This window comes from Hordeum vulgare, chromosome 1H (assembly GCF_904849725.1).
Source record: "Hordeum vulgare subsp. vulgare chromosome 1H, MorexV3_pseudomolecules_assembly, whole genome shotgun sequence".
Classification (NCBI taxonomy): domain Eukaryota; kingdom Viridiplantae; phylum Streptophyta; class Magnoliopsida; order Poales; family Poaceae; genus Hordeum; species Hordeum vulgare.
Window position 1 is genome coordinate 448,675,276 of NC_058518.1, and position 26,071 is coordinate 448,701,346.

The following is a 26,071-nucleotide window of genomic DNA, read 5'->3' on the forward strand; positions in this document are numbered from 1 at the left end:
GGGGGATTCGGACACGGAGGGCTTCTTCATCAACACCATGACCTCTTCGATGATGCGTGATTAGTTCACCATAGACCTACGGGTTCATAGCTAGTAACTAGATGGCTTCTTCTCTCTTTTGGATCTTCAATACAAAGTTCTCCATGATCTTCATGGAGATCTATCCGATGTAATCTTCTTTTGCGGTGTGTTTGTCGAGATCCGATGAATTGTGGATTTATGATCAAATTATCTATGAAAAACTAACGCATGCCCAGTCTCCGTCAACGTGTCAATTTCTGGCGCTGTTGTATGTTGCCGTAGCATTGCCCCACATGGAAATGTGGTGCGCCCTAACCCCCTGGCTTGTGGGATGGCCGTATGGGGGCCATACCGACCATCTCAATCTCTTCCTAAGCTTCTAGGGTTCCCTGTTGCCCAAAAAATCATATTAAATTGGCAAGTGATTTTGATTTCCATAGATATTAATTTCCCGTGAAACCAAAAACAAGCTGAAAACAGGAATTGACACTGGGCACTATATTAATAGGTTAGCACAGAAAATTAATATAACTTGCTATAAAAAGTAAATAAAATGATAATATAATAACATGAGACAATAAAAAATTATAGATACATTTGAGACGTATAAGGTCTTACAAATATGAAGGGGTCAAGGTGGCATCACAACACTCACAAGGCAGTCATTGTGGTCAAAACCGCTTGACTAAGTGAAAATCAGATGGTGGGTGATTTCTGAACCATGTGGTTAGTTTGGGGTGTGAATAGATCGATTTTGAAGTTCGAGGGTTGAACATTAATCTAAGTGGTTAAGTCCGGGATAGTAATGTAGATCTTTCTATTTTGACTTCCTACATAAACGACTTCTTTTAAAACAACTTTATTTATTAAAAATAATAGTTACATTGTTTATAAGAAAAGATACAATATCACTCAAAGGTTCCCCAAACAAACGAGAAGTCATCGCAAATCTAGACAACCTAACAAGCTCATGATCATTATATTATCCTCTCTATTCAGTGTTCAGAATTAGTTATAAAAATCACAAATAATATAATAACAATAATCAAACACAGCCGCAACTACTCCCACAAATCGTCCTCGTTCTTCATAATTTTCTTAATCTTCAAATTATTAGAATTAATAATGAGGCGTTTACAACCGCCTTCTACGAAGGGATATACCAAATCTGATCCTTTGATCCAAACCAATGCTAGAAAAAGCATCATCAGACTAGCGCATAAGTTATAGTCTATGCAGTCGGGGTGACCCGAACCTCTGGATCCAACAACGAAGATAAATCGAGCGATAATTGCCATGACGCATGAGAGGCGGCGGCATGCAGGGCGCATGTTGCGCCATCTTATCCTCCCCTTCTTTCGGCGAAGTATACATTTACGTTTCTTTAACTTTTATCCAATAGTAAAAATGTATTTATTTTCATCACTATCCAAACACAAAAATCTTTAACATAAAACATCGCCGAGTTATACATGTTAACTTCTTACACCATCTAGCATATCATCAGACCCACACATGCAACATGCGTGACACATGTCGCGTCATCTTATCCTTCCCTTTCTTCGGTCAAGCCACACGTTTACATTTCATTAAATTTTTATTCATTAGAAAGCATACATTTCTTTTCGTCGCTATCCAAGCATAAAAACCTTTGACAGAAAACATCGCTGAGTCACAAATGTTGACTTCTTACACCGTCCTTGATCCAAAGCCCATTAGCGAATACAGTCATACTATATCTGTGCGACAGGGTGATCCTTAAAAAAGAAAAAGAAAAACTGTGCGGCCGGGATGATTCGAACAACCAGATCCAACGGCCGAGAACAATCGGGGATGATCCCCGTGGTGCGCGAGGGGGGCCGGCGTGCGAGGCACGTGCGTCGCCATCCTATATGTCCTCTCCCCCCTTCCTCCGGCGAGCGGCCGGTGGTTTCCTCAGAGTCCGCTGAACTCAGCACGCGCGCGCGATCTCTAGGCTCTTTGCTCGCTAACTTAGACGTCGGTGCTACTTGGTCAGCCAGTGGTGGCGCGGGAGTGAGTAGCTGCGGGAGGCGGCGATCTGGGCATGGGGAACGCGAGCGCCAGGGCTGTGGAGAACGGCCACGCGGCGGCGCCGATGGAGCAGGTGACCCCTGGCGGCGGGAGCTCCGCCGAGGCCGCGGCGCCGCCCGACGCCGTGATGCGGGAGCTTCCTCCTCCTGTCCCCTACGTCTTCGCGCCGCAGGTGATGATGCTTTTTTTCCTGCCCGGAATGGCGAAGGGGGAAACCCCCATCTGGCGTTCTTGATGTTTCCTTTTCTTTCGGGATGGTAGAAATTCTTGCTCTGTTGCTGCTGTTAAGTGTTAGCAATGGGTACTTGATTGTTCCATTCCTCCTCCTCGGCGATAAAAAATACAGTACTAAATAAATTAATTACTCGCGACGAAGTTGCTTCTTTCTGCTGGTATGTTGATTATCGATTGTTTTAGCATTAATTGCGAAGTTAGTCCTGCAAATTCTTGAAATGGCAACTTGAGTTGTAAGGATGGCCAGTGACACAAGTTTTAACTCGGAGATGTACGGCTGAACTTCCCACTTGTAGATTGTTCGTGGTATCCTTAAAGAGTGGCTCTTGTTTATGATGTAGCTAGAACATGTGTATGTGCAAGAAAATAGTTTTGATGAAGACGAGTTGGTAGATTTCGTTTCCTTGCACCTGGATTCTGCAAATGGATTTGGTTTGGTCTAGTGGGCAAGTTGGTCCACCTTTCACGCATGGTGCATAGCATTACTTTATACTCGATAATACCTTTAATTTTCCTCGAACATTACGCAGTATGCGAGAGATCGTTACAACCTGATCTTATTTTCTGGATTATGCAAACGGATTTCGTTTGGCGCAGTGGGCAAGTTGGTCCACCTTCCACACATGGTGCTTAGCATTAGTTACTAATTTTCCTCGAACATTACGCGGCATGCGACAAACGGTTAGCCCGCTCCGACCTGATCTTATTTTCTGGACGGTTTGTCTTGTTGTGTGAACTATACCGTGTGTTAAGAGGTTAGTGCAACATCGTAGACCATTTTTTACTTTTGGTCTTGATACTGGGATAAACCCCATTCAAGAAAATGTATGTGACTATGTGGGGCATCAGTGCATCATGCTCAACACATGTGTTTAATGATAGGAACTAGAACTGGAAATGGAATCCTTGAACAAACTGATAGCAAGAACTGTATTCAGTATTGCTTAAATATAATGAGACGTTCAATAGTACATAGTATTTCAGCACTTGGTAAGGTACACAAAAGAACACGTGATCTGTATTACCATCACATATGGTTTTGAATATCATATACATTGATTTATGGTGGTATTTCCATTGTTGATTCACTTACCTACTGAATATTGTCTTTGATGCTGTCTGGCCCAATATGATTATTGCCTTAAAATAGGAGTATATTATGCACATTAGCACCTTATTTGATCAGCAACAGTCCGTATCCCATGAAAAACAAAGCACCCGGCCCCTGTATTACTGTATTAAGCTGCTCTGGAACGTTGTAATCCTTTCACTGTATAGTAGATTTGCTATTGGCTTGATCAAACTTTGGCTGTAATATGGTAGTAGGTCGAGAAAAAAAAGGTGCTAGTAGGTTTTTTTCCTGAAGTTCATTGTCGCAATCGATGGTGATTGGTGAACAATGGGTTTCCTGCTAGCGCGTCGAACCTGCTTTCCTGCCTTCAGGTCCCTTCTCTCTTGTAAGACAATGCTGCTCCTATTCAAGTCATTGAAAGGCGAAGATACCAGTTGGAAGGAAAATAAGCCTTATGTTAATATGTATAGATGGCAGTCAATGTTCTTTCGTTTCCTTTAGAATGGACATACCAAAGCATCCAGTTTATTACTACTGAATTACTTTTGACCTATGAAACACCATGTGTGTTATTGACCTTTCAGATAATACCGTGAGATGTGTGCATTGGTTCATGCTTCAGGTTATTCTAAAGTCTGTGCTTCGTGACAAGTTGAAAACTATTACCTTTGGCCATCTTTCATAGGATGTTGTTCACTCGTATATTTTTGTGGTCAAGTCACATGTATGAACATTATTGATGGTCCTGCTTGAACTGACGGTTAACTGCACCTGACAGGTTCCAGTAGCTCCGCTGCAGATACCAAATGAATTTTCACCTGTTTTTAACCATTCATGGGTGAATGGCTCGGATGAATCCACCAACAGTAGCCCCCCGGAGACGGTAATTCCAACTCTGATTACATGGGGTCAAGGAGGAAATGAGGTGTCTGTGGAAGGATCATGGGATAACTGGACATCAAGGTTTACCCTTTACCTGATCTGTTCTTCTAAATGTTTTATCCAGTTCTGAAAATGATGACATGCTAAAATATCAAAAATCCATATGATTTCTTTCAGGAAGGTGTTAGAAAGGTCTGGGAAAGATCATGCTGTATTGCTGGTTCTGCCATCTGGAATATATCATTACAGGATCATTGTTGATGGGGTGCCGAGATATGTGTCCGAACTACCTCATGTGACTGATGAAAGAGGGCAGGTGGCCAACCTCCTTGATGTCCATGTCAGTAAGGATTATATAAGTCTATTTCAGCATTTTGCTCGGTCGTTCTCTAAAATGGCATTCCAGAATGTAGGCTCTTGATTTCACCTGAGAACATCTCTATTTTTGGCAGGATTACATTCCAGACAGTCTTGACAGCGTGGCGGAATTCGACGCGCCCCCATCGCCTGAACACAGCTACAGCGTGGTGTTCCCAGCCGACGAGGAGTTTGGCAAGGAGCCGCCTGCACTTCCACCACAGCTTCTCATGTCTGTCCTTGGCGGCACCGACAACTCCGACGAGCACGCTCCGAAACCGAAGCCGCAGCACGTCGTCCTCGACCATCTGTTCATCGAGAAAGGATGGGGGTCGCAGTCTCTGCTCGCCCTCGGAGTCACCCACCGGTTCCAGTCGAAGTATGTGAACGTCGTGCTCTACAAACCGCTGATGAGGAGGTGACCGGGTGACCGATGCCGCTGGTGGAAGATGAAAGGAAGCAGCGGCGTCGAACTAGGACTGATTGGGGGTGAATAAGAGAGTGTAGCTTGACAATGTACATAAGGGGAGATCAGGAACCATCTGTTTCTCTCTCTTTCTTTCTTTCTTTCTTGAGTGAACTCTTCTTGTGGCATGAGGTCCGAACGGTCTGAACTGAACTCCGGTGAAATGAAACAAGAGGCAGTGTTGTGAAAATGTCTGGTCTTGTTTTGTGATCTGTTGTGTCAGACATAAATCTAATTGTGTTGTATGTGCTGGAATATGTTGCTGGTAGGTGTGAGCCGTTCAGTAGGATGGACAAAGTTGAGACGCCAAGGTGGGGGAGACGTAGGTAAACCAAGACACCGAAAGGAAGGAATTCCATACAAATACGTATACATGTGATGTGGATGCTCGTACAAGAAGAGACCGACAGACAGGGAAGGCGATAGCGTCTCGCGATCACCGGGTTGGCAGCGTTTGTCAAAAGGCTCAACAGCGACGGGGACGGTGGAGCTTTAATTCCCTGGATGATCTTATATGAAACCTAGACAGAGAGGTAAACCTACCAATCATCTTCCCACGTTATCGCACAAAACCTCATCTCCTTATAATTGTGATACAATTGTGAGTTGTGACGACGGGGAAAGTTGTTTTCTTATCTACGAACTTGGGGGAGAGGGAGAATTTGAAGCTCCACCCCAACATTGTATATACCAAAAAAAAAGAGAGGAGATTTCTCAGACAGAGACAAAAAGGGAAAAGGGTGGGAACGGATGATACTTTGCTGTTTTTTCGTAATATAGTAGCAGATGCTTCGCCGTTCTAACAAGAAATAAACCGCTTTGCACAAAGCTCTGATTCTCCCAGGCAATGGTACAAGACAAAGCCAGATCATTTATAGAGGCCCGACAATATTCCCTCTCTTCATTCTCTCAGCTCTCTGCAACGGTTTCGTGATAAGCCCACGGGCCTTTTCGTCGCGAGACGGGAAAAAAAATGCCCATTTCCACATGCTTGCTGGGCTAACAGGGCCGGCCCCAGCAAAACGCATCGCTTTCGGCTCGAAACAGCGCGTTGATAGCCACGTCGTCAGGAAGAAAAAGATAACGACGACGACAGCGTGTTGAGGTCAGTCTTGACCTGAGCTTCTTGCGTGTCTCCTGTCCTGTGTGCGATGGACCGATGTCTGATCTGACGGTGACGGAGCAGTGACCTGGTCCATCGCCTTGACTCGTCCGCCTCTCCTTCCTCCCAACGCTTGAGATAAATGCCAACCGCGACTTTGCTGCGACTTTGAGGAGGAAAAACAACGGACCGCAAGGAATTGATTTATATCGGACATCAAGTCTCCCTGCAAGAGGAAAAGGAAGATGTAGAAACGGAGCAGAAATTGTTTGAAGAACTGAAAACAAAAAATAACTCTGGACCGGAGCAAGCTCGTATCGAATTTTCGAGCCGAACCTCATTGAATGGACAAATTATGTAGTACTGGATATTACCTAATGCAAGTAGGGTTCTGAATCCACTATCGGCGACGAATCCGTATAATTTTTCTTTTTGAATTCATCTTCAAATCCGAATTTTATTCATGTTGTGCATATATTATATCCATGATGATGAATTTTCCACGACATTTAAAGGTAGCAACCGCGGTCAGATGCACGGCAAGCCGTAGCGCATCAGACACTTTCCCTATTAATGAAACATGTAACCTTACTAGTTGTTCGGTTAACAGTGCTTTATAACATGCAACATGGCACTCAAAGTCAAGTAAGCATAATTGCAACTTAATTTGAGTAATGGAAACCGGAAGGATAATCAATTTTTTTCATTTTATTTCTTTTATAATCATTGACACACATGTCAACTACTCCCACCGTTTCCAAATATAACTATCTTTAGAGATTTTAATACTGATTACATACGGATGTATATATACATGTTTCAGAGTATAGATTCAATCGTTTTGCTTTGTATGTAGTCAATATTAAAATCTTCAAAAGGTTTTATATTTAGAAATGTACCCTGTTCAAAAATTCGTTCGATTAACCAATTAATTTGCCGATTAACCCCTACTCATAAGATCACCGAGTAATCGATTAAGTGGTAAATCGCCCGATTAATTGATTACATGGGCGATTAACTTACCGATTAGACTATTAATCCCGTACTCGTCAACCAACCGAGCAGCTACCAGTTAACGATTTCCTCAACAATGAAAATGAGGGGAGTATACTAGTTCCAAACTATTCATATGTCTGCCCTTTGTCCGTCTTTTCCCTTTGCAACCCAGGAAGAATGGAAGGAAATCCTTCGATAACAATTCTTCCTTAGTTGAAGAAATGGTATTCGATGCCCGTGGAAACTCTTTCATTTAAACAAATGTTCTTCTTAGGAAGCAAATCACATTTTCTATTGAATTGTCCACTAGCCCAGACCTATGTAGATTTAATATTATGCATCACCACATGTTCCCAAGGACTAGCAAAATCGAAATAGTATTTTTTTTATCATTCTCTTTTCTTGCTTAGCCCTTTATCTCCTTTGGGATGCTTCACACACCGTTATAGTTTTTCATCGTCGACATGGTAAAGAATGGACATACAATCACTCACAACCATCATCTACCAGCTCTTCACCGTAGGGGTCCTTCCGAACTCTCGCTACCAAGTCTTTGTTAATCTACAACCGATGTTATTCTAACGAAAACAACTTGAAACTCAACGGAGCCTAAAAGTGATTCCTAAACCACTAAACCATATACAAAGAATAAACACGGAAACCATGGTTGCGCAATCGGAGTATGGATGGAACCATAGATTGCCAAGGATCCAAGCAAGGAAAAAGGGCCAAGAGGAGGGAATAAAAAAAAGGAAAGGGGAAGAAAAAGAAAAGGAAAAAGCAAAAAGCAAAGGGAAACTGGATACACGGCCCGCGGCTCCAGGAAACAAACCTTCCCCCTCGCCAGCCGCCACCGGTCTATAAAACCCAGCCCACGGGGGCACGCACAGGCCATCATTCCCCACCACCGAGCCCGGTTTATTCCCCCCTTCGCGCAGCCGCCCCCGTGTCTCGTGCGCACCTTCTCGAAGCTTCCTCCCCCATGGCGGACCAGCTCACCGACGAGCAGATCGCCGAGTTCAAGGAGGCCTTCAGCCTCTTCGACAAGGATGGCGACGGTACCCCCCCCCCCCCCTCTCCCCCTCCCCCCGCTCTCCCGCGCCCGGCCGGATCGTGCTCGGGCGGCCCCCGATCCGGCCGAATTGGGTTTTTGTCCCGGAGCGCTGTGGCTAGGGCTCTAGATCCGGGCGGCCATGCCTGGGCTGTGTGGTCGTTTTAGGACTTTCGCGTTGTTCTGGCCCTGCGCGGGATGGATGCTTGCATCCGGTGGGATCGTTCGTTTGCTCTGGCTAGCTGTTTGTTCTGTGCCCGACTGCAGGCCGTTTGTCTTGTTGAGGCGATTCGGTTCATGGCTGTAGGATTTGGGGCTGCTCCTGTGCGAGGAGCAGCGACTGGCTGCATTTAGGAGCTAGGGTTTAGAGCTGTCGAGTGTTTCGGAATTTGCAGTGATACAGATGCGAATCAGGTTGTTCTTCGTGTACTACCACAAACAACAAAGGTTAAATGCTCTAGCAGGGTAGCACGAGTAGCTCTTAGGCATTCCCGTTGCTGGTAGTTGGGCCAGTTGAGGGTTCTGTGTGGTTTTTAATGATAGGGTCGAATGCACCAACGGTTGGACCTGATGGACAATTTGATGCGTTGATCTGGTTGTGATCTACAGTACTAGTGGCTGCTTGATGTCAAGGATTAGTAAGGATTCGGGGTTGCGATTAGCTCTCCTTTGTATAACCTGACACTCAAGAGACTTTGTGGTTACAGTATGATCTAGCTTCTGACAGCGTATAACTCGGAGATCTAGTGTTAACCGTCTAGTCTAAGACCAACATTTGATTTGTCGATTCCTCTTTTCTAGTAGTGTCAAAGCTCATTTCTGCAATATTTAATACTACTCTAGTTATTTCCTTGCTTGGTAGTAGTATGCATGATGACTTGTTGAATTGTATGTTGACTTCTGATTTCATCATTTGTTAATGAGCAGCAAGAACTACATCATTATTTACTTGATGGGATACAACCTGATTAATGCTAAAACCTAAGCATTGCCTTCTTAAGGCTTCTGCGTGTACGCCGTCCATCATTTCTTCAGATGATCCATAAATTGATTTCTAGAATTCAATATGTTGGAATGAACATCAGTGACACATTAGGAATGCGTCTGGCAAGTTGGACCTATCTTTTTGTTCCCTCATGTTACCCTGTCGGACTATAATATTTAAACTGTACTGCTTATACTGCAAGACAGACACATAGTACTTGTTTAGATCCATGTTTGTTTAAGAACCCCGCCCGTTGCAACTTGCAGCTCCTTGTGGTTACATTATGTAAGTGGCCAACATGCTGATTAGTGGTACTATCATTATGCCATATCCTGTGTTGTTAGGACATTAACAAAGATAGTCCCACATTGCCTAAACAGACCAATTCTTAAATCCCTGGTAGTTAACTTATTCTTGTTTTATTTCGTAGTGCTGAGCAAATGCTTATCGATATTTGATTTTGTGCAGGTTGCATCACCACCAAGGAGCTCGGAACCGTGATGCGATCCCTTGGGCAGAACCCCACGGAGGCGGAGCTGCAGGACATGATCAACGAGGTTGATGCGGACGGCAACGGCACCATCGACTTCCCAGAGTTCCTGAACCTGATGGCGAGGAAGATGAAGGACACGGACTCGGAGGAGGAGCTCAAGGAGGCCTTCCGCGTGTTCGACAAGGACCAGAACGGCTTCATCTCGGCTGCAGAGCTGCGCCATGTGATGACCAACCTCGGGGAGAAGCTGACGGACGAGGAGGTGGACGAGATGATCCGGGAGGCGGACGTGGACGGCGACGGCCAGATCAACTACGAGGAGTTCGTCAAGGTCATGATGGCCAAGTGAGGGGGGCGGGGCGGGCCCTCCCACGGAAAATAAGCTTTAGTTTGCTCTCAAGTGGATTGGAAATTTGGAAATGCCAGACAGACTCGAAAGTTGTATTTTGTGCTGTGTGATCGTTTTTTAAGCACTGTTGGGTAGCTGGTGGGGTTATCTCTGTGTAGCGGTGTAGTCGTGTGGAGCAACATTGGATTACCTGGTTTCTTTTGGTTTGTGGCACTCATCCTGCGCCTGTTTGGTCTCTGTCTTGTCATGGGATTTAGGGTCTCTGCACCAGGTTGTGCGGGATGCTTGCTTTATTTGAATGGGGGCGTTTGACAACTCGGGTCATAGTTTTCGCTGAACTTCTCTGCGCTCGCGCTTGTTCCTAACAAGTTCGGATTTCTTTAGGAGTTCCTGTAGTCTTTTACGAACAAAACTAATAAAATGGGAAAAATAATAATGACAAATGGTGGAATGGATGGCGTTTAAGAACTTAGTTTTCGCTGAACTGCTCTGCGCTCACACTTGTTCCCAACAGGTTTAAATTCGATATATTTTTTGAAGAAAACACAAATGCAGAATACAGGTTGGTATGATTGAAATCAATAATTATGGGAAATGGTGGCCACGACAGCGAAACCAAGAGTTGCATTGTTTGAATCTCGACAGGGTAATGGTGCCAGGCTGCATGATCGGGGCTGGGTTGGCTGCTGCCTGGCTCAGCGATTCCCCGCTGTATTATTTCCACGGGCGACCGGAATCACTGGTCACTACTTGTATGTTTTGTATGAACCAGTCCGAAGGTGCGTGCCAGCTCCTTGAAATTATTCCTTTGTCCCTTCGAAGCTGGCCGTCATTTTCGCTTTTAAATATAAGTTTTTAAAAAAAAAATCCTAGGACACTACGTAAGGATGTATACAGATACATTTTAAGGTGTAAATCTATTTATTTTGCTTCGTTTTAGTAAAATCTTGAAAAAATGTATATTTAAAAACGAAGAAATTATGTACTCCCTTCGTTCCTAAATACTATAAGTCTTTCTACAAGTTTTACGAGTGAACTACATACGGATGTATATAGACATACTTTAAACTATAGATTCACTCATTTTGCTTCGTATGTGGACCACTAGCGAAATCTGGAGTAGTATTTAGGAACGGAGGGAGTAGTAAAGTTTCTCATTTTTAAGATAATAAAAAGGAAATCTTCATGTCAAAAGAAAAGCTTCATCATTACGAGCAGCCCGGACATGAATTAGGCCAATCAATCAGGCCACTTCCTACCCAACTCCCCTCCAGCAGCTTTGCTCTGGCTCTGCCATGGCGGCCAAGCTGACCCGGGAGCAGGCGGACGAGTGCAAGGAGGTGTTCGACCTGTTCGACGGCGACGAGGACGGCCGCATCGCCGCGGGCGAGCTGGTCACGGCGCTCCGCTCGCTGGGCCAGAACGTGGACGAGGCCGAGGCGCGGGGCTTCCTCGAGGACGCGGGCGCGGGCGCGGGCGCCGCCGCCGTCGACCTCCCCACGTTCCTGGCCGTGGCGGCGCGCAAGGCCAACGCCGGCGTGTCGGCCAAGCGCCTGGTCGAGTGCCTCGACGCCTTCGACGACGACGGGAGCGGCGTCATCCCCGCGGAGCAGCTGCGGCAGGTGATGCTGACCCACGGCGACCGGCTGACGGAGGAGGAGGCCGACGAGCTTGTCCGCAAGGCCGACCCCCGCGGCGAGGGCCGCGTCCAGTGCAAGGAGCTCGTCAAGGTGCTCATGAACAACAAGTGATCCTCCCGTCGGTCGACGGGCCGAGCGGAGCCATCTTCCCCGCTTCTTCCCTTCTCTGATCGATCGATCTGGGGAGTGATGGATTGCTCTTGGGTGATGAAAATGGCGCCATGTTTCTGAATCTTGTGCCGTGACGGTGTTACTGTGATGCTGGATCGATGTGAATGCTCTGCGCATGCAAAGTTCTGGCTGCAATGTGTATGTGTACTGCATTTCTTTCGTTTGTATGTATAATAGTTGTACGTATACACGAATCGCATATGTGATGAAGATTCTGCACATGTATCAAAGGCATTGGCAGTGCAGATCCAGTGCGCTGCTTCCTTGGTTTCGTTAGTGGAATCGGAAGGACTCGAAAATGAGTATTTACATTCTCCACCGTTTCAATTTACTTCGAATGTTTGTTTCTTGACGGGATTTGCTTCGCATATCAGTACTGTCTTGAGTTAAACTTCACAAATTTTGAGCAAATTTACAGAAAAATTATCACCATCTTTAGTATCAAATCAATACCATTAGATTCATCATTGAATATAGTATCACATCATATATATTTGTCGTTGTACGCATATGGAGAAAGAGGTGATATACTACATGCACAGAGGATGTGTAGATGGAGGGATGTGGCATACATTTAACAAGAGGGAGGAAGAATCCTCCATGAAGAGCTTTACTTCTTCTGTTTTGGAAAATTACGAACTTCGTTTGGCAGGCCTTCGCTCATATTGAGGTTAGACTAGAAGTGGTGAATCGCCGGCTTCTTCATTTGCCGGTGAATGCGTAGGGTACGTGTTGGAGCCGGTTGATCCCCTCCCATTTGCTCCGGTAGGGATGTTAGGATTTGAAGGTAGCAGTTGCATCAATAAATCTCTCACTCTTTCGATGTGTGGACGACGGTGACGATCTGGGTTGACACACATGAGCCCGATCTCCAGCACACTTTTGAGTTCACCGTCAAACTGGCCTCTCAGCCCTTTGTCAGCCGCACAAAGAATTGTATTGTTCTCCTGACATTTCAAGACCTTCTCGATAAGGCTGTTCTTGTCATCGGTCTCTATGGTTGGTTTTTCACCGCAGACAATCTCGAGCAACATCACGCCTAAGCTGTAGACATCAGATTGCCCACATGTCTTTCCGGGCTCAATATTTTTCTTTTTAGAAAAGGAGGTTAAACCTTCCGGTCTCAATATATGCCGGGTCGATGTATGTTCGAGTCCCAATTATATTCATTGTCGCGCGCGAGGTTTGGGTATGGTTGGCTTCCGTCACCAGCCCAAAGTCAGACAGTTTGGCATTGAAGTCCATGTCTAGCATTACATTACCTGGCTTGATATCTCTATGCACGATGGACTTGGGACACTCGGTGTGGAGGTATGCAAGACCGGAGGCAATTCCAATTAGTACGTTGCGCCTGAAACACATAACACATATACTCTGTGTCAGTCTGTGAGACAAGAATAAGATACCTTGAAGTCGAGCTATATTCACTAGGAGATTCATCTGTTTAACATGTCCCCAAAAGAGATTCATAGTTTGTGCGTACCTCCTCGGCCAACCTAGTTGTGAACATGTGTCATCAACCATTACACCGTAGACTTGAGAATCCGAGGCACCAATCTGAGGGTAAAGATGGTCCTCAAGATTACGTTTCTTCATTATTTCATAGATAAGCAGTAGATGCTTGTCTTCCTTGCACCAACCCATAAGGCCCTGATCGGCATACCGTTTTGTGCACAATACATCTGTAAAATAAATACAGATCTTTATCCATCGGTTTAATTTTCAGCCCAAAAACATCTATGCTCAGTAAAATACACCTGTAAATTTTATACCCCTGTATTAAATTACACCTATACCAAGCGCACCCTACGTAAAATGTTCCGATGGTGCAGCTGGCTCATGATGCTAATCTCGTTGTCAAAGTCCCTTTTGGTATGATCTGCAGATGTGTCTAGGATCTTTTTTACTGCCACATTCTCTTTGATGCCCGGAAGTCCACTACCTTCATGGACTGCACCAAAATAAACTTTTTCCTTAGAAAAGGAGGGTTACCTCCGGCCTCTACATCAGTATGATGCATACAGTCCTTTTATTAAAATAAACAAACTGATCTCGATCCAACGTAGTCTCGAACAAAGTAGTAAAGAAGCAAAAGTAGATCAAAAAGTGCCACAACCGGCAAAACAGGCCTAGATGCCTAACCATCTATCCTATTACTCGATCGCCATCCAAACCGGTTGAAGATATCCCGCGCTACCATCTCCCATCGGATAGATCCAGTAACCAAAGGCTCTCTGGTTTCCGCAGGAGTGAGTAATGACCACATACGGATCAATGCAGCAGCTCTGTGAAGTACCTGCAAAAAATGTATATTCATATATCTGTTAAAAACCACATCATTCCTACAGTTTCATATAGCCCAAAGAAGTGCACAAACTCCAATTCGATGTGTCTAGCAATAAACATATCAACTCCATCTAGCCACGCTCCAAATAACGTGTCAATGCTATCCGGAGGTACAATGTTAAAGGCTATACGCACTGTGTGCCAAAGAACTCTCGCAAGCGGGCATTGGAGAAAGAGGTGTGTAATGTTCTCTTCGTTATCACAAAAGCTACATCGAGTACTCCCCCCCCCCCCCCCAATTACGTTTAGCCAAATTATCCTTAGTTAGAATCACCTTCTTGTGCACAAACCACATGAAGACCTTGATCCTTAAGGGTACCTTGACTCTCCAAATATTAACGGATTTAGGGATATTAGTCGAATCAATAAGATTCAGATACATCGCTTTTACCATAAATATACCGCTATTTGTAAGCTTCCAATGCACCCTATCAGGTTCCTCTAATAACTGGATATCCATGAGCCTCCTAACAAGGTGTAGCCAATCCGCCCAGCGATGGCCTATCAATGACCGTCTGAATTGGATATTTAGAGGATTTGACTGAAGTAATGTGGCTACAAACGTCTCCTTGCGTTGCACAATATTATAGAGAGCTGGATATTGAACAGCCAGGGGCATCTCCCCCAACCATTCATCCTCCCAGAATCTCGTACCCTCACCATTTCCAATAATGAATTTGGTTCTATGGAAGAAGGTTGATCTGACTCTCATCAATCCCTTTCAGAATGGTGAATCATTAGGTCTGACTTTTACCTGGGATAAGGTTTTAGAATGTAGGTACTTATTACGCAAAATTTGTACCCACATGCCTTCTGTCTCTACCGAAAGTCTAAACAACCACTTACTTAGCAGACATCTATTTTTTACCTCTAAATTCTCAATTCCTAGACCTCCTTGGTCTTTGGGCCTACAAATAATATCCCATTTAGTAAATCTATATTTCTTCCTCTCTTCATCACTCTGCCAAAAAAATCTAGATCGATAAAAATCCAACCTTTTACGTACCTCTACGGGTACCTCAAAGAAGGATAGAAGGAACATTGGCATACTCGTAAGTACCGAGTTTATTAGAATTAATCTTCCCCCATATGAGAGGAGCTTGCCCTTCCAGCAACTTAGCTTCTTCTCAAATCGATCCTCGATGATTTTCCACTCACTATTGGAAAGCTTTCGATGGTGAATAGGTATACCTAAATAACTGAACGGTAGGCTTCCCAGTTCACAGCCGAACAATTGTTTGTAAGTGTTTTGTTCCGCTTTGGCTTTCCCAAAACAGAACAACTCACTCTTATGAAAAATGATCTTCAAGCCTGACAGTTGTTCAAAGAGGCAGAGTATAAGCTTCATATTCCTGGCTTTTGCTATATCATGTTCCATGAACAAGATAGTATCATCGGCATATTGCAGAATAGACACTCCACCATCCACAAGATGCGACACCAGTCCACCTACGTGGCCTCCTAGTTTAGCCCTCCCTATTAGAATTGCCAACATGTCTGCAACCATGTTAAATAGGATGGGTGACATTGGATCTCCTTGTCTGAGACCTTTGAAAGTTTGGAAGAAATGGCCAATGTCATCATTGACTTTAATTCCAACACTTCCTTTTTGTATGAATGATTCAACATGTTTCCTCCAAATTTCGTCAAACCCCTTCATACGTAATGCCTGTTGTAGGAATGGCCATTTGACCTTATCATATGCCTTCTCGAAATCCACCTTGAAAATAACCCCGTCTAATTTCTTCGAGTGAATTTCATGCAACGTTTCATGCAAGACCACCACACCCTCCAGTATGTTCCGGCCCGGCATGAAACTAGGTTGCACTACCTCATGTGCAATCTTGGTCAACCTATTCGTTCCTACCTTTGATTCAACATGTTTCCTCCAAATTTCATCAAATCCCTTCATACGTAATGCCTGTTGTAGGAATGGCCATTTGACCTTATCATATGCCTTCTCGAAATCCACCTTGAAAATAACCCCGTCTAATTTCTTCGAGTAAATTTCGTGCAACGTTTCATGCAAGACCACCACACCCTCCAGTATGTTTCGGCCCGGCATGAAAGCCGTCTGACTAGGTTGCACTACCTCATGTGCAATCTTGGTCAACCTATTCGTTCCTACCTTTGTAAATATTTTGAAGCTGACATTCAGAAGACATATAGGTCTAAATTGTTCTATACGTATTGCACCCTCCTTCTTTGGCAACAGTGTCACTGTTCCGAAATTCAGGTGAAATAATTGTAAGTTTTCGTCAAAAAGGTCTTGGAACATAGGTAACAAGTCACCTTTGATAATGTTCCAACACTTCTTGTAAAACTCAGCCGGAAATCCATCCCGGCGTGGTGCCTTATTATTTTCATTTGTGATATGGCTTCAAACACCTCTTTTTCCGTAAAAGGCGCGGTTAATACCTCATTCTCGCCCGTCCCGAGCTGAGGTATGTTGTTATGCCCCAAGTGTAGAACCTTCCCTATTTGGAACCTTTTGCATGTGGGTCCACCTTGTCAGAGATTATGATGTTAAAGTTGGTACCATGATTTCATGTGTGTTCCTTACTATTTCCTTCTCATGCATGCATGCATAGCATATCATTGCATGCCCTTATGTTGTGTTGTTGCACTATGATTTCTTGTGGTGTTAGTACTAAATGTAGGTGGTGATCTTGTGGTTAGCTATCTTGTGATGCATGTGACCTTATATATGTGATGAGGTGTTGCTATGATGTCATGTGTTGGAGTACTAAGAGTAGTGGTGTTTGTCATATTTTTCAACACCCTCTATTTACTTGCAAACCCTTTTCTCTCTTCATTATCAAGTTCAAAATTCCACCTTATTATCTCTGCTTTAAAAATGTCTTTTGTTTAGGGATTAATGTGAGTGTGTAGTTGTGCTAGCTTGGTGATTTTTAGGAGTGTTTTAAGCAGGTGCAATGATAACAAAACAGAGGCATTAATTCTGTTTTGTGAAATATTATTTGCTCCTAAAAATCTTGATCGTATTTTTATTATCTAGGTCATGTTTTTCTATGACCAGGGGATATTTTCTTTTGAATTTATTCCCACCACTTTGCTTGTTTTATTTCTTTTCCCTTCTGGTTTTTCTTTATTTGGAAAGGCCACTGGGGTCTTTCTTATATTTGGCGCCAGTGGGCTTCCTCTGGCGCTCCTTTCCCTTCCTCCCCGCGTGTGAGGCCCATGCCCGTTTGCACTTCTTCCTGACGGCGTCTACACCCCCCTGCGCACCTTTCCGTCAGGCCGAGAGAGAGAGGAAGTTGACGCCGTGCACAAACGTCGAGGTCCCCCCCCCATATAAGCTGGGCGTCCGAGCCTTCCCCTCGGCCTAGGGTTCCTCTCCTTCCCTATCCTGCCGCCGCCACCTCTCTTCTCCCCCTCCATCTCTCTTCTTCCTCCTTTCCTGGTAAGTTTCTGTAGGGTAGCAGAGAGAACAGAGAGCTCCACGCCGTGTCTACCCCCGCGTGCACCGTCGAGCGGCAAGGCCACCATGTCCGGGAGCTTGGGGAGGGTGCCCGCGCTCCATTCCCGCCGTCGTTGAGGTCGGGGAGCAACCACAACGACAGGCAGGAGCTTGACTTCGGTGTGAACCCGACGAACTCCTTCCTCTACGTCGGATCTGCAACAGGCCTTCGTCAGCGCGTCCTCGTCGACTCCAGGCGGCTCCTCCTTCCCGATCGGCGCCCCCCTCTTCCTGCCCTAGGTGATGATCGCCCCTCCTCCCTTCCCCTCGGTTGGATCTGCTGGAGTGGCCGCTGTGCTCCTCTGTTCAGGGGAGAGAATGGCAGGAGCTTGCTGTGTTGTGTGTGTAGGAGTAGGGCGCTCGGTGTGAGTAGATGCAGCGCAGATGTAGGTGCGTCTTTCCTTTTCCCGCGGGCGTGGTAGAGGCCGTGGTAGAGGACACCATCTCCAGTGATCTCTCTGTCACCAGCTCGCAGGTGCAGGCCAGACAGTAGGATCGAGGTAGTATACGTTGCGTTAGATCCCTACTCTGTCAGACATCGTATCGTAGCCCAGTGGTAACTAGCGTTGCGTACCTGTTGGAGGGCGCGGGTTCGATCCCCCCTCAGCGCTATTTTTGTTTTCTGTTTTTCCTGCACAGTAGCATCAGGGACATGATAACCTGTTTTCTTCCCCTAACCTGTCGACACAATGATAGTGGTGTAGTGGCTAGGAGTTGCTACTGTGTACCAGGAGGTACTGGGTTCGATTCCCACGAACCCTGATGCTTATTTCTGTTTCTTTTGCTTTCCTGTTATTTTGTTACTCCCTTTTTCTTATGCATAGACAGCAAGGTGTCCTATTTAATATTTTTCCTGCTGGTGTAGATGGGTGCAGATGGTATTGTGTGTGTGTTTTGCACACTAGTATAGTGATAGTTGATGTTGGTGGCTTAAGTGATATGTGTGTGCATGTGGTCTCGTTAGTTCATGTGGTTGGTGTGTTTGCAAATAGGCATTTGTGCATAGAGGTTGTAGGTGAAGTTGATGGTGTAGGTATGGAGATGTGTTTGTTGTGAGTGCACACCACTTGTGGTACCTACTAAAAGTGTTGAGAGGTGATGCTTCCAAGTTACTTGCTTAGTATTTTTCCCCCTCATGTTGTTCTTGGGTTTAAGGGCATGATGTTTTTGTGAATGATGTGGAGTATATGTGTGTGTGTGGAACTTCCCCACCTTTGCAAAACTATGCACCTTCACATGTCTATATGTGAGAAGGCATGGTGTTTGTGTGTGGGGATAGTTTGGTAGATGTGCTTGTGATGTGGATGTGCATGACACAAACATGGGGTTCAAACCCCCATGTCACTTTGTCATTGTGCACATGAACCCAACCTTGGTAGTTGTTGTCTTACTAGGATACCTTATGGAGTTGACATAATCAGTTTTGTTGCAAGTTTGAGCCTTGATTCCATGGAATAGGTGGAGCCCAAGGGCATGAGTTTTTGTGTGATAGTAGTAGGGGTTTTGCTCTACACTATAGTGGTGTCAATTATCACTTGGTGTAATGTGTGTGCAAACTATGCCTAGACAAAGTGGGCATGTGGCTGAAAAATTCCAGATTGATGAACTCTGAAATTTCACCAAGTCTGGGATTCTGGAAACATTTTCTTCTCTTATAGATGAAGATGTGCTGGTCATTCTGTTGAGAACTAGCCTTAGTTCAGTGCTAGGATTGTGAACCTGGTATGTTTGTGAAGCTTCCTGTCAATTTTCAAATCATTTGGAGTGCATTAGGTTGTGTTTTTATTGCTGTCAAAAAGCTACAGAACAGAGACAGAAACTCAGGTGCAGGAATTTTCACAAAGTCCCTGAGATCTGATGGTTTTGGGAAAGTTTGTGGCCTTGTATCTTCTAGAGTTTAATTCCTTTTGCTGTGATTCTTGCTGGTGCTTGTAGTGTTCTTGGTTGGCAACAGCCACATATATTATTTGTCATGTTTGAAGACCTATAGCTATGTTGCATGCAGCTCCCAAAGAGCTAAGATGCAGATTATGGCAGATTATGTAGTTTTGTCATTTTGGGCAATGTGTGTGCTTAGTTGATGTTGTGGTGTTCTTCCTTGCTCCAATCCATTCATGTTGGGTGTTTATAGGTCTTGGCAACCTGGGAATACCAGATTTGTGCCAATTGTGAGTGTGGTGTTGATTCTTCCACGTAGAGCTTCATATCTTGTTTCGTTGATTCCCGTTGATCCGTAGCTCCGTTTGCAATGTTCTTTATATGGTTTTGCACCGTTTTCACGAGCCGCATATGTTCATGTCATTCTCATGCATGTCAAAATAGCTTAGTATAAAGTTCTGTCCAGGAACTTGCAGTAGTTTGTTTTGCTTGTGCTAGGGATAGAAATAGTGGTGCATGCTCAAATTTCATCTCATGCATCATGTGATTGTTGCATCTTGTGGTGCTGCTGTTCATTGTATGTTATTCTTATGTTGGGTAGCACCGGGATCGGAGAACGAATACGTGGAGTCAGGAGAGTACGTGCAGGACGAACCAGAACCATTCCAAGCTGAGGATATCACAGGCAAGATGATATGACCTTGATTCCATCTCTTGACTTGTTATGCTAGTTTTCGTTTCCATGTCTTATTGCTTGCTGCCTACCACTGAAATTAAATTGCCTCTTCATATTCCATGAGCCCCAACACCGTTCTCCTTCCTAGCAAACTTGCATGGCTAAGTAGGCTTGCTCAGCTACTAATGTTAGCGTTGCTAGATGCAGGTGCTTTGACTCATGTAATAACATGAGCCTTGATATCATTATTCTAAATTATGTTATTTAATTAATGCACCTATATATACTTGGTAAATGACGGGAGGCCTAGCCTTTTGCCGGGTGCTTTGTCCCGTTATTGCCGCCTTAGTTACCGGTTACCGGTGTTTGATTCCATAATGATCGCTCCTAACACGTTCGGGGTTATTATGGAGACCCCCTTGATAAATCGCGTAGTGCTAAGGCTTGTCCGGCAGGACCCAATATTGGTGTTAATTTGCTAATAACTTAATAATAATCTGCATAGGGAGTAGCTACCCTGAGGATCTTTAATCAACAACCCGGGCCAGTGCTCCTCATGAGTGTTGGTCCAAACTGGTCTGCCTGCGGGGCCACCACAAGGAAACTTGAGGTTTGGTACCTGTAGCTAGTTCCATCCAACGTGTCCTGAGACTGAGATACGCGGCTCTTATCGGGGTCGTCGACACGTCGGGAGGTCCTGCTAGCCTTGTCTTACCTTAGCGGTATATCTTGCGTATAGGAATCCTAGTGAAGCTTTGGGTTCCCCCAGAGTTGAGGTTTTCCTCTAAGGAATCCGACGAGATCACGAGATTCGTGATAGAGGATGCCTTTGCGGCCTGTGTTCATTTGTGATGGACTAGTTGGAGCACCCCTGCAGGGTTTAATCTTTCGGAAAGCCGTGCCCGCGGTTATGTGGCAACTTGGAATATTTTGTTAACATCCGGTATTGGAGAACTTAAACATAAACAAATAAAACTGCCAACTGTGTGCGTAACCGTGGTTGTCCCTTCGAAGATCTCTCTTCGATCGGGAACACGGTGGGGTTATGAATGTCGTAGGTAGGTGTCCAGGATCACTTAGTGATCAAGTAAATCCCGACCGTTAGCGTAGACCACCTTTACTTCTACTTTGCGTAAGTTAGCCACTTAATCAAGCATAGGATGCTGCAGCCTGATAAACTTCATCCTTACCCTACCTAATAATATGACTAGTTCTGGCACCAAGGTCTTAGATTGCTGAGTCCCCCGTGGCTCACGGATTCCTCCGAAACTCCCAGCAGGTACAGGTACCCCAGAGACAGATGATCCCGACGGCACCCAACTGGCGTGGCAGTACGACGAGGAGACAGACCGCCTCTACGTGAACTATCCAGAGGACTGAGGCGTGGTCGTGATCGTGGGCCTGCAGGTAGGGTAGCATAGCATTTTCCATGTTTTGTAGTCCGTAGCGGAACTACCTTGTTTGTATCTGTGTTGTACTCTGAGTTATTGATAAGAAGACAGTTGAATCCCGAATTGTCTACTTGTATTATTATTTGTGCTATGTTACTTGCTTGCGAAACGCTTAGATGCGCTTCTTTCCTATTCGGGGCCTCGACCCCCAGATCGGAAAGGTCCGCATCGTGGTCGTTACAAGTTGGTATCAGAGCCTTACGACCATAGGAGCCTTTGTGTGATCGTATTTGGCTGAGTCGAGTCTAGAAAATGTTTTGAGTCTTAGTTATATCGTAGAGTAGGATTCTTTTTCTCCTCTTCTATGCTCTGGTGAGGTTCCCGTCTTAGGAAATCTTTAACTCTACTCCTTTTCTCGCTCAAATTTTTTTTAGGATCACACGGGTATTTGTGAAATCTATATGATTTCGATGTGACGGAGTCTTGTCCTGGTGCCTCCTATCTGCTCTAAGTATCAGGGGAGTTGAGCTCCAGGGATTATCGCGCACATCGCCATCATTCAGATTTCTGAGTATCTAAGAACGGAGGGTGTTCGTTATTGCTTCAATACGGGTAGTGGTGAGATAACCCCGATGTCCCCAGTACTGGTGTAGATTGTTCGGGGGTATTACCACACTTTGTATCGTTGTGATCACGAGGATCTGTTGTAGATGAAGGTCCGAGATGTTGGTTGTGTGTTGAAGGATGTGATACAGGTGACAGGTTAGTTTAGGAGTTGTGTGAAATACTCCTTGTATCCGTGTACCTGATTGCATAACTAGTTATTTCGGGAATTCATAGGTGGGAATTCAAGTAGTTACTTATAGGACAATCTTCCAACAAATGCTTGATGTTAGGTTGGGGTTCGACATCTAGTGGATTCGTTTGTTCACGGTCGACTTACAGCGGTACACGTTGTGTCTTAAAGAGTCCTTGTAGCATGCTACGACTCAGGGACGCTTCGTATGTCGGGTGCACTGCCTTGCACTTGATGGCTACTGTAAAATCGAGCCCGTGCGATCCTGTCCATGAAAATATCGGACGAAATCTTTCTCATGAGTTTGTTCTGGCTAATTGCAAGCCGCACCCTTTGTTTTGTTGAACTAGGTGGGATATCTAGTGGTATTTTATAGGACTATCTTCCTACAGACGCTTGATTGAGGTTTGGGAAATCTCGATCATATGTTTGTTCCGAGCAGTTCTAGCTCACACTTGGTTGCAGTGGTCCTTATCGGAATTTTGTCGTCTGTTACTTTGAGGATGCACTCTTTCTATGTTGTTCGAGTGCAATGCTAAATTCTATTCAGATATCCTGTCTTTTGATTCAGCAATATCTTCAATTATTCTGTGGACTAATATGTTGTCCGTCTTCAGGATGGCTCCACCGACTCGTCAGATCCCAGCACGAGAGGATATGTCGCCTCCACCTCCTCCTCCTCCTCCGCCGCCGCCTCCTCCTGCAGAGGCCTGGCAGGCGATGATGGCAGCTACTAATGCAAACACTCATATGCTGTTGCAGTTGATCCAGGAGAGAGCCAATCATCAGCAGGGTAATTTCCAGCAGGGTGGCAATCACTTCGCGAGTCTGAGTCAGTTCCTGTCAAACCAGCCTAAGACGTTCACTTCTTGCGACCAGCCGTTTGATGCGGAAGATTGGATCCGTGATATGAACAAGCATTTTGAGTGTAGCAATGTGCGTTCGGAGGACTATGTCAAGTTTGCAACGTTTCAGTTGAAGGGGCAGGCTTCTATTTGGTGGCAGCAGCTTAAGGACTCCAGAGGTGGCAGGGTGATGTCTTGGGACGAGTTTTGTCGTGACTTCAGGTCCCACTACATCCCTTCCAGTTTTGTTGAGGAGATGCGTGAGAAGTTCAGGCGCTTGAAGCAGGGCAGCAATTCTGTGTACAAGTACAACGTCGAGTTCCACGAGCTGGCCCGTTACGCTTGCAGGATGTCCCGGATCAGAAGAGCAAGATCTACCAGTTCAGGGGTGGTTTGAAGGAGGATTTGCAGTTAGCACTTGCTTTGCACGATCCTGAGGAGTTTGACAAGTTCTACAACTTAGCTATCCGAGCAGAGGCAGCCTTGCTCACGGTGGAGAACTCCAAGAAGCGCTTCAGAGATTCCAGCTCTTCCTCGACTCAGGTGGTTCAGAAGCAACAGAGGTTTTGGGTTTCTCCTCCTCCTCCTCGGCACTCGCAACAGCCGAAGCACTCAGGTGGACGTGGTTCTTCCCACCCACCCAACCCTGGCTTCCAGCAGAGATACCAGCATCAGAAGCAAGGGCCTCCTCAGTCTCAGTTCCGGCAGCCAGCAGATGTCATTTGTCACAAATGTGGGCAGAAGGGTCACTATGCCAACAAATGTACTTCTCAGCTCCGTCTGTCGCCTCCTCCTCCACGCAAACCTCCAAGCAACGCTCTTGTGAAGTTCAACCCCAGATCAGCTCGAGTCAACATGGTGAATGCAGCCGAGGCAGAAAATTCATCAGATGTGATCATGGGTAACCTCCCCATCAATGATATTCCTGCTAAAGTGTTATTTGATTCTGGTGCTTCGCATTCCTTCATGTCATACCCCTTTTGCATTTGGTAATAATTTTGCGACCGAGTTCCTTCCCAAGTCATTGCAAGTTGTGCCTCCGGGTATGCGGATGAGCTCTCAGTTGTTCGTCCCAGATGTTTCTGTCAAGATGGGCAATTATGCTTTTCTGGCATCTCCTATTGTCTTGGGCAATTCCGACATTGATTTGATCCTTGGTATGGACTGGTTGGCCATGAACAAGGCATCAATTGATTGTGAAGCTAAAGAAGTCAAGCTTACCCACTCTTCGGAGGATGTGATTATATTCGCGGCGCGCGATGACACAATCCGCTTGTTCTCCTTGAATGAAAAGGGTGAGATCAATCCCATTGAGCAAGTTCCAGTAGTCTGCGAATATCAAGATGTGTTTCCTGAAGAGCTGCCAGGCATGCCTCCGCACCGTGAAGTTGAGTTCGTCATTGAGCTTGAGCCAGGCACAGAGCCAGTGTGCAAACGGCCGTACAAGCTGGGTCCATAAGAGTTGAAGGAACTCAAGAGGCAACTCGATGAGCAGGAGCGTTTGGGTTTGATCAGACCAAGCTCGTCTCCATGGGGATGTGGTGTTCTATTTGTCAAGAAGAAGGATGGTTCGGACCGGCTGTGTGTCGATTACCGCCCATTGAACAAGAAGACAATCAAGAACAAATATCCACTTCCGAACATAAATGAGTTGTTCGAACAGCTGAAAGGTGCTAAAGTATTCTCCAAGCTTGATCTCAGAATGGGCTATCATCAGATTCGCATTCGCGAGGAAGACATTTCGAAGACGGCATTCAGGACTAGTTTTGGCTCGTATGAGTATACGGTCATGTCTTTTGGTCTGGCTAATGCTCCTCCGACTTTTTGTCGATTGATGAACTATATTTTCTCTCCATTCAAGAATGAATTTGTCTTGCTCTATCTCGACGACATTCTGGTCTTTTCTGAGGATGAGGAAGAACATGAGAAACATCTCAGGTTGGTGCTTGATAAACTGAGAGAATACAAATTGTATGCCAAGTTTTCCAAGTGCGAGTTCTGGATGAAAGAAGTGGTTTATCTTGGGCATATTATCTCTTCCGAGGGCATTAAGGTTGACCCATCCAAGGTTCAAGCCATTGTTGAATGGGAACCTCCGCAGAATGTGAAGCAGCTTCAAAGCTTCCTCGGTCTTGCCGGATATTGCAGAAGATTCGTTGAGAACTTCTCCAAAATCGCCAAGCCGCTCTCTAGTCTTCTTCAGAAGGGTGTCAAGTATGTTTGGTCTCCAGAGTGTCAACTGGCTTTCGATACACTCAAAGAGAAGCTTATCTCCACCCCGGTATTGGCCCCTCCGGATGATTCCAAGCCGTACCAGGTCTTTTGCGATGCTTCTCTCCAGGGTTTCGGTGCAGTCTTGATGCAAGATAGGAAGGTGGTTGCTTATACCTCCAGGCAGCTGAAGCCTGCGGAGAAGAACTATCCTATGCACGATCTCGAGCTAGCAGCTGTTGTGCACGCCTTGATGACTTGGAGACATCTCTTGTTGGAACGTAAGGTTGAAGTTTTCGCCGACCACAAGAGCCTCAAGTATATCTTCACTCAGCCTAACTTGAATCTTCGGCAAACACGTTGGGTGGAAATGCTCCAGGATTTTAATCCGAGTGTTGAGTACACGCCAGGCAAGGCAAATGTTGTGGCAGATGCATTGAGCAGGAAGGCATATTGCAACAGTCTGATTCTGCAACCTCTCCAGCCGGGTCTTTCTGAGTCTTTCAGGAAGCTCAATCTTCAGCTGGTTCCTCAGGGTTTTCTTGCGAACCTTCAGATCTCTCCTACCTTGGAAGA

General features: G+C 45.3%; 3 protein-coding genes across 3 annotated transcripts; all 3 read left to right on the forward strand.

Annotated features, from left to right (window-relative positions):
• The first annotated feature begins 1,875 nt into the window (after nt 1-1,875).
• On the forward strand, nt 1,876-5,274 carry LOC123444147 (SNF1-related protein kinase regulatory subunit beta-1-like). The gene is made up of 4 exons (XM_045120776.1): nt 1,876-2,245; nt 4,158-4,342; nt 4,439-4,601; nt 4,714-5,274. The coding sequence occupies exons 1-4, from the start codon at nt 2,087-2,089 to the stop codon at nt 5,038-5,040; spliced, it is 834 nt and encodes a 277-aa protein (XP_044976711.1). The 5' UTR covers nt 1,876-2,086; the 3' UTR covers nt 5,041-5,274.
• Nucleotides 5,275-8,069: 2,795 nt separating this feature from the next.
• LOC123444155 (calmodulin-2) lies at nt 8,070-10,277 on the forward strand. The gene is made up of 2 exons (XM_045120788.1): nt 8,070-8,240; nt 9,687-10,277. Exons 1-2 carry the CDS (start codon nt 8,165-8,167, stop codon nt 10,058-10,060), a joined length of 450 nt encoding a protein of 149 aa, XP_044976723.1. The 5' UTR covers nt 8,070-8,164; the 3' UTR covers nt 10,061-10,277.
• Nucleotides 10,278-11,227: 950 nt separating this feature from the next.
• LOC123413634 (probable calcium-binding protein CML9) lies at nt 11,228-12,223 on the forward strand. Its single transcript, XM_045106573.1, has one exon. The coding sequence runs from the start codon at nt 11,356-11,358 to the stop codon at nt 11,809-11,811; it is 456 nt and encodes a 151-aa protein (XP_044962508.1). The 5' UTR covers nt 11,228-11,355; the 3' UTR covers nt 11,812-12,223.
• Nucleotides 12,224-26,071: the final 13,848 nt, after the last annotated feature.

What these genes read in the sequence shown, in the direction of transcription:
- LOC123444147 (XM_045120776.1), top strand. Translation starts at nt 2,087, where the DNA reads ATGGGGAACGCGAGCGCCAGGGCTGTGGAGAACGGCCACGCGGCGGCG. An exon ending in TGGGATAACTGGACATCAAG is followed by an intron (nt 4,343 to 4,438) that starts GTTTACCCTTTA and finishes GATTTCTTTCAG; the next exon opens with GAAGGTGTTAGAAAGGTCTG. An exon ending in CCAACCTCCTTGATGTCCAT is followed by an intron (nt 4,602 to 4,713) that starts GTCAGTAAGGAT and finishes TATTTTTGGCAG; the next exon opens with GATTACATTCCAGACAGTCT.
- LOC123413634 (XM_045106573.1), top strand. Translation starts at nt 11,356, where the DNA reads ATGGCGGCCAAGCTGACCCGGGAGCAGGCGGACGAGTGCAAGGAGGTG.
- LOC123444155 (XM_045120788.1), top strand. Translation starts at nt 8,165, where the DNA reads ATGGCGGACCAGCTCACCGACGAGCAGATCGCCGAGTTCAAGGAGGCC. An exon ending in CTTCGACAAGGATGGCGACG is followed by an intron (nt 8,241 to 9,686) that starts GTACCCCCCCCC and finishes GATTTTGTGCAG; the next exon opens with GTTGCATCACCACCAAGGAG.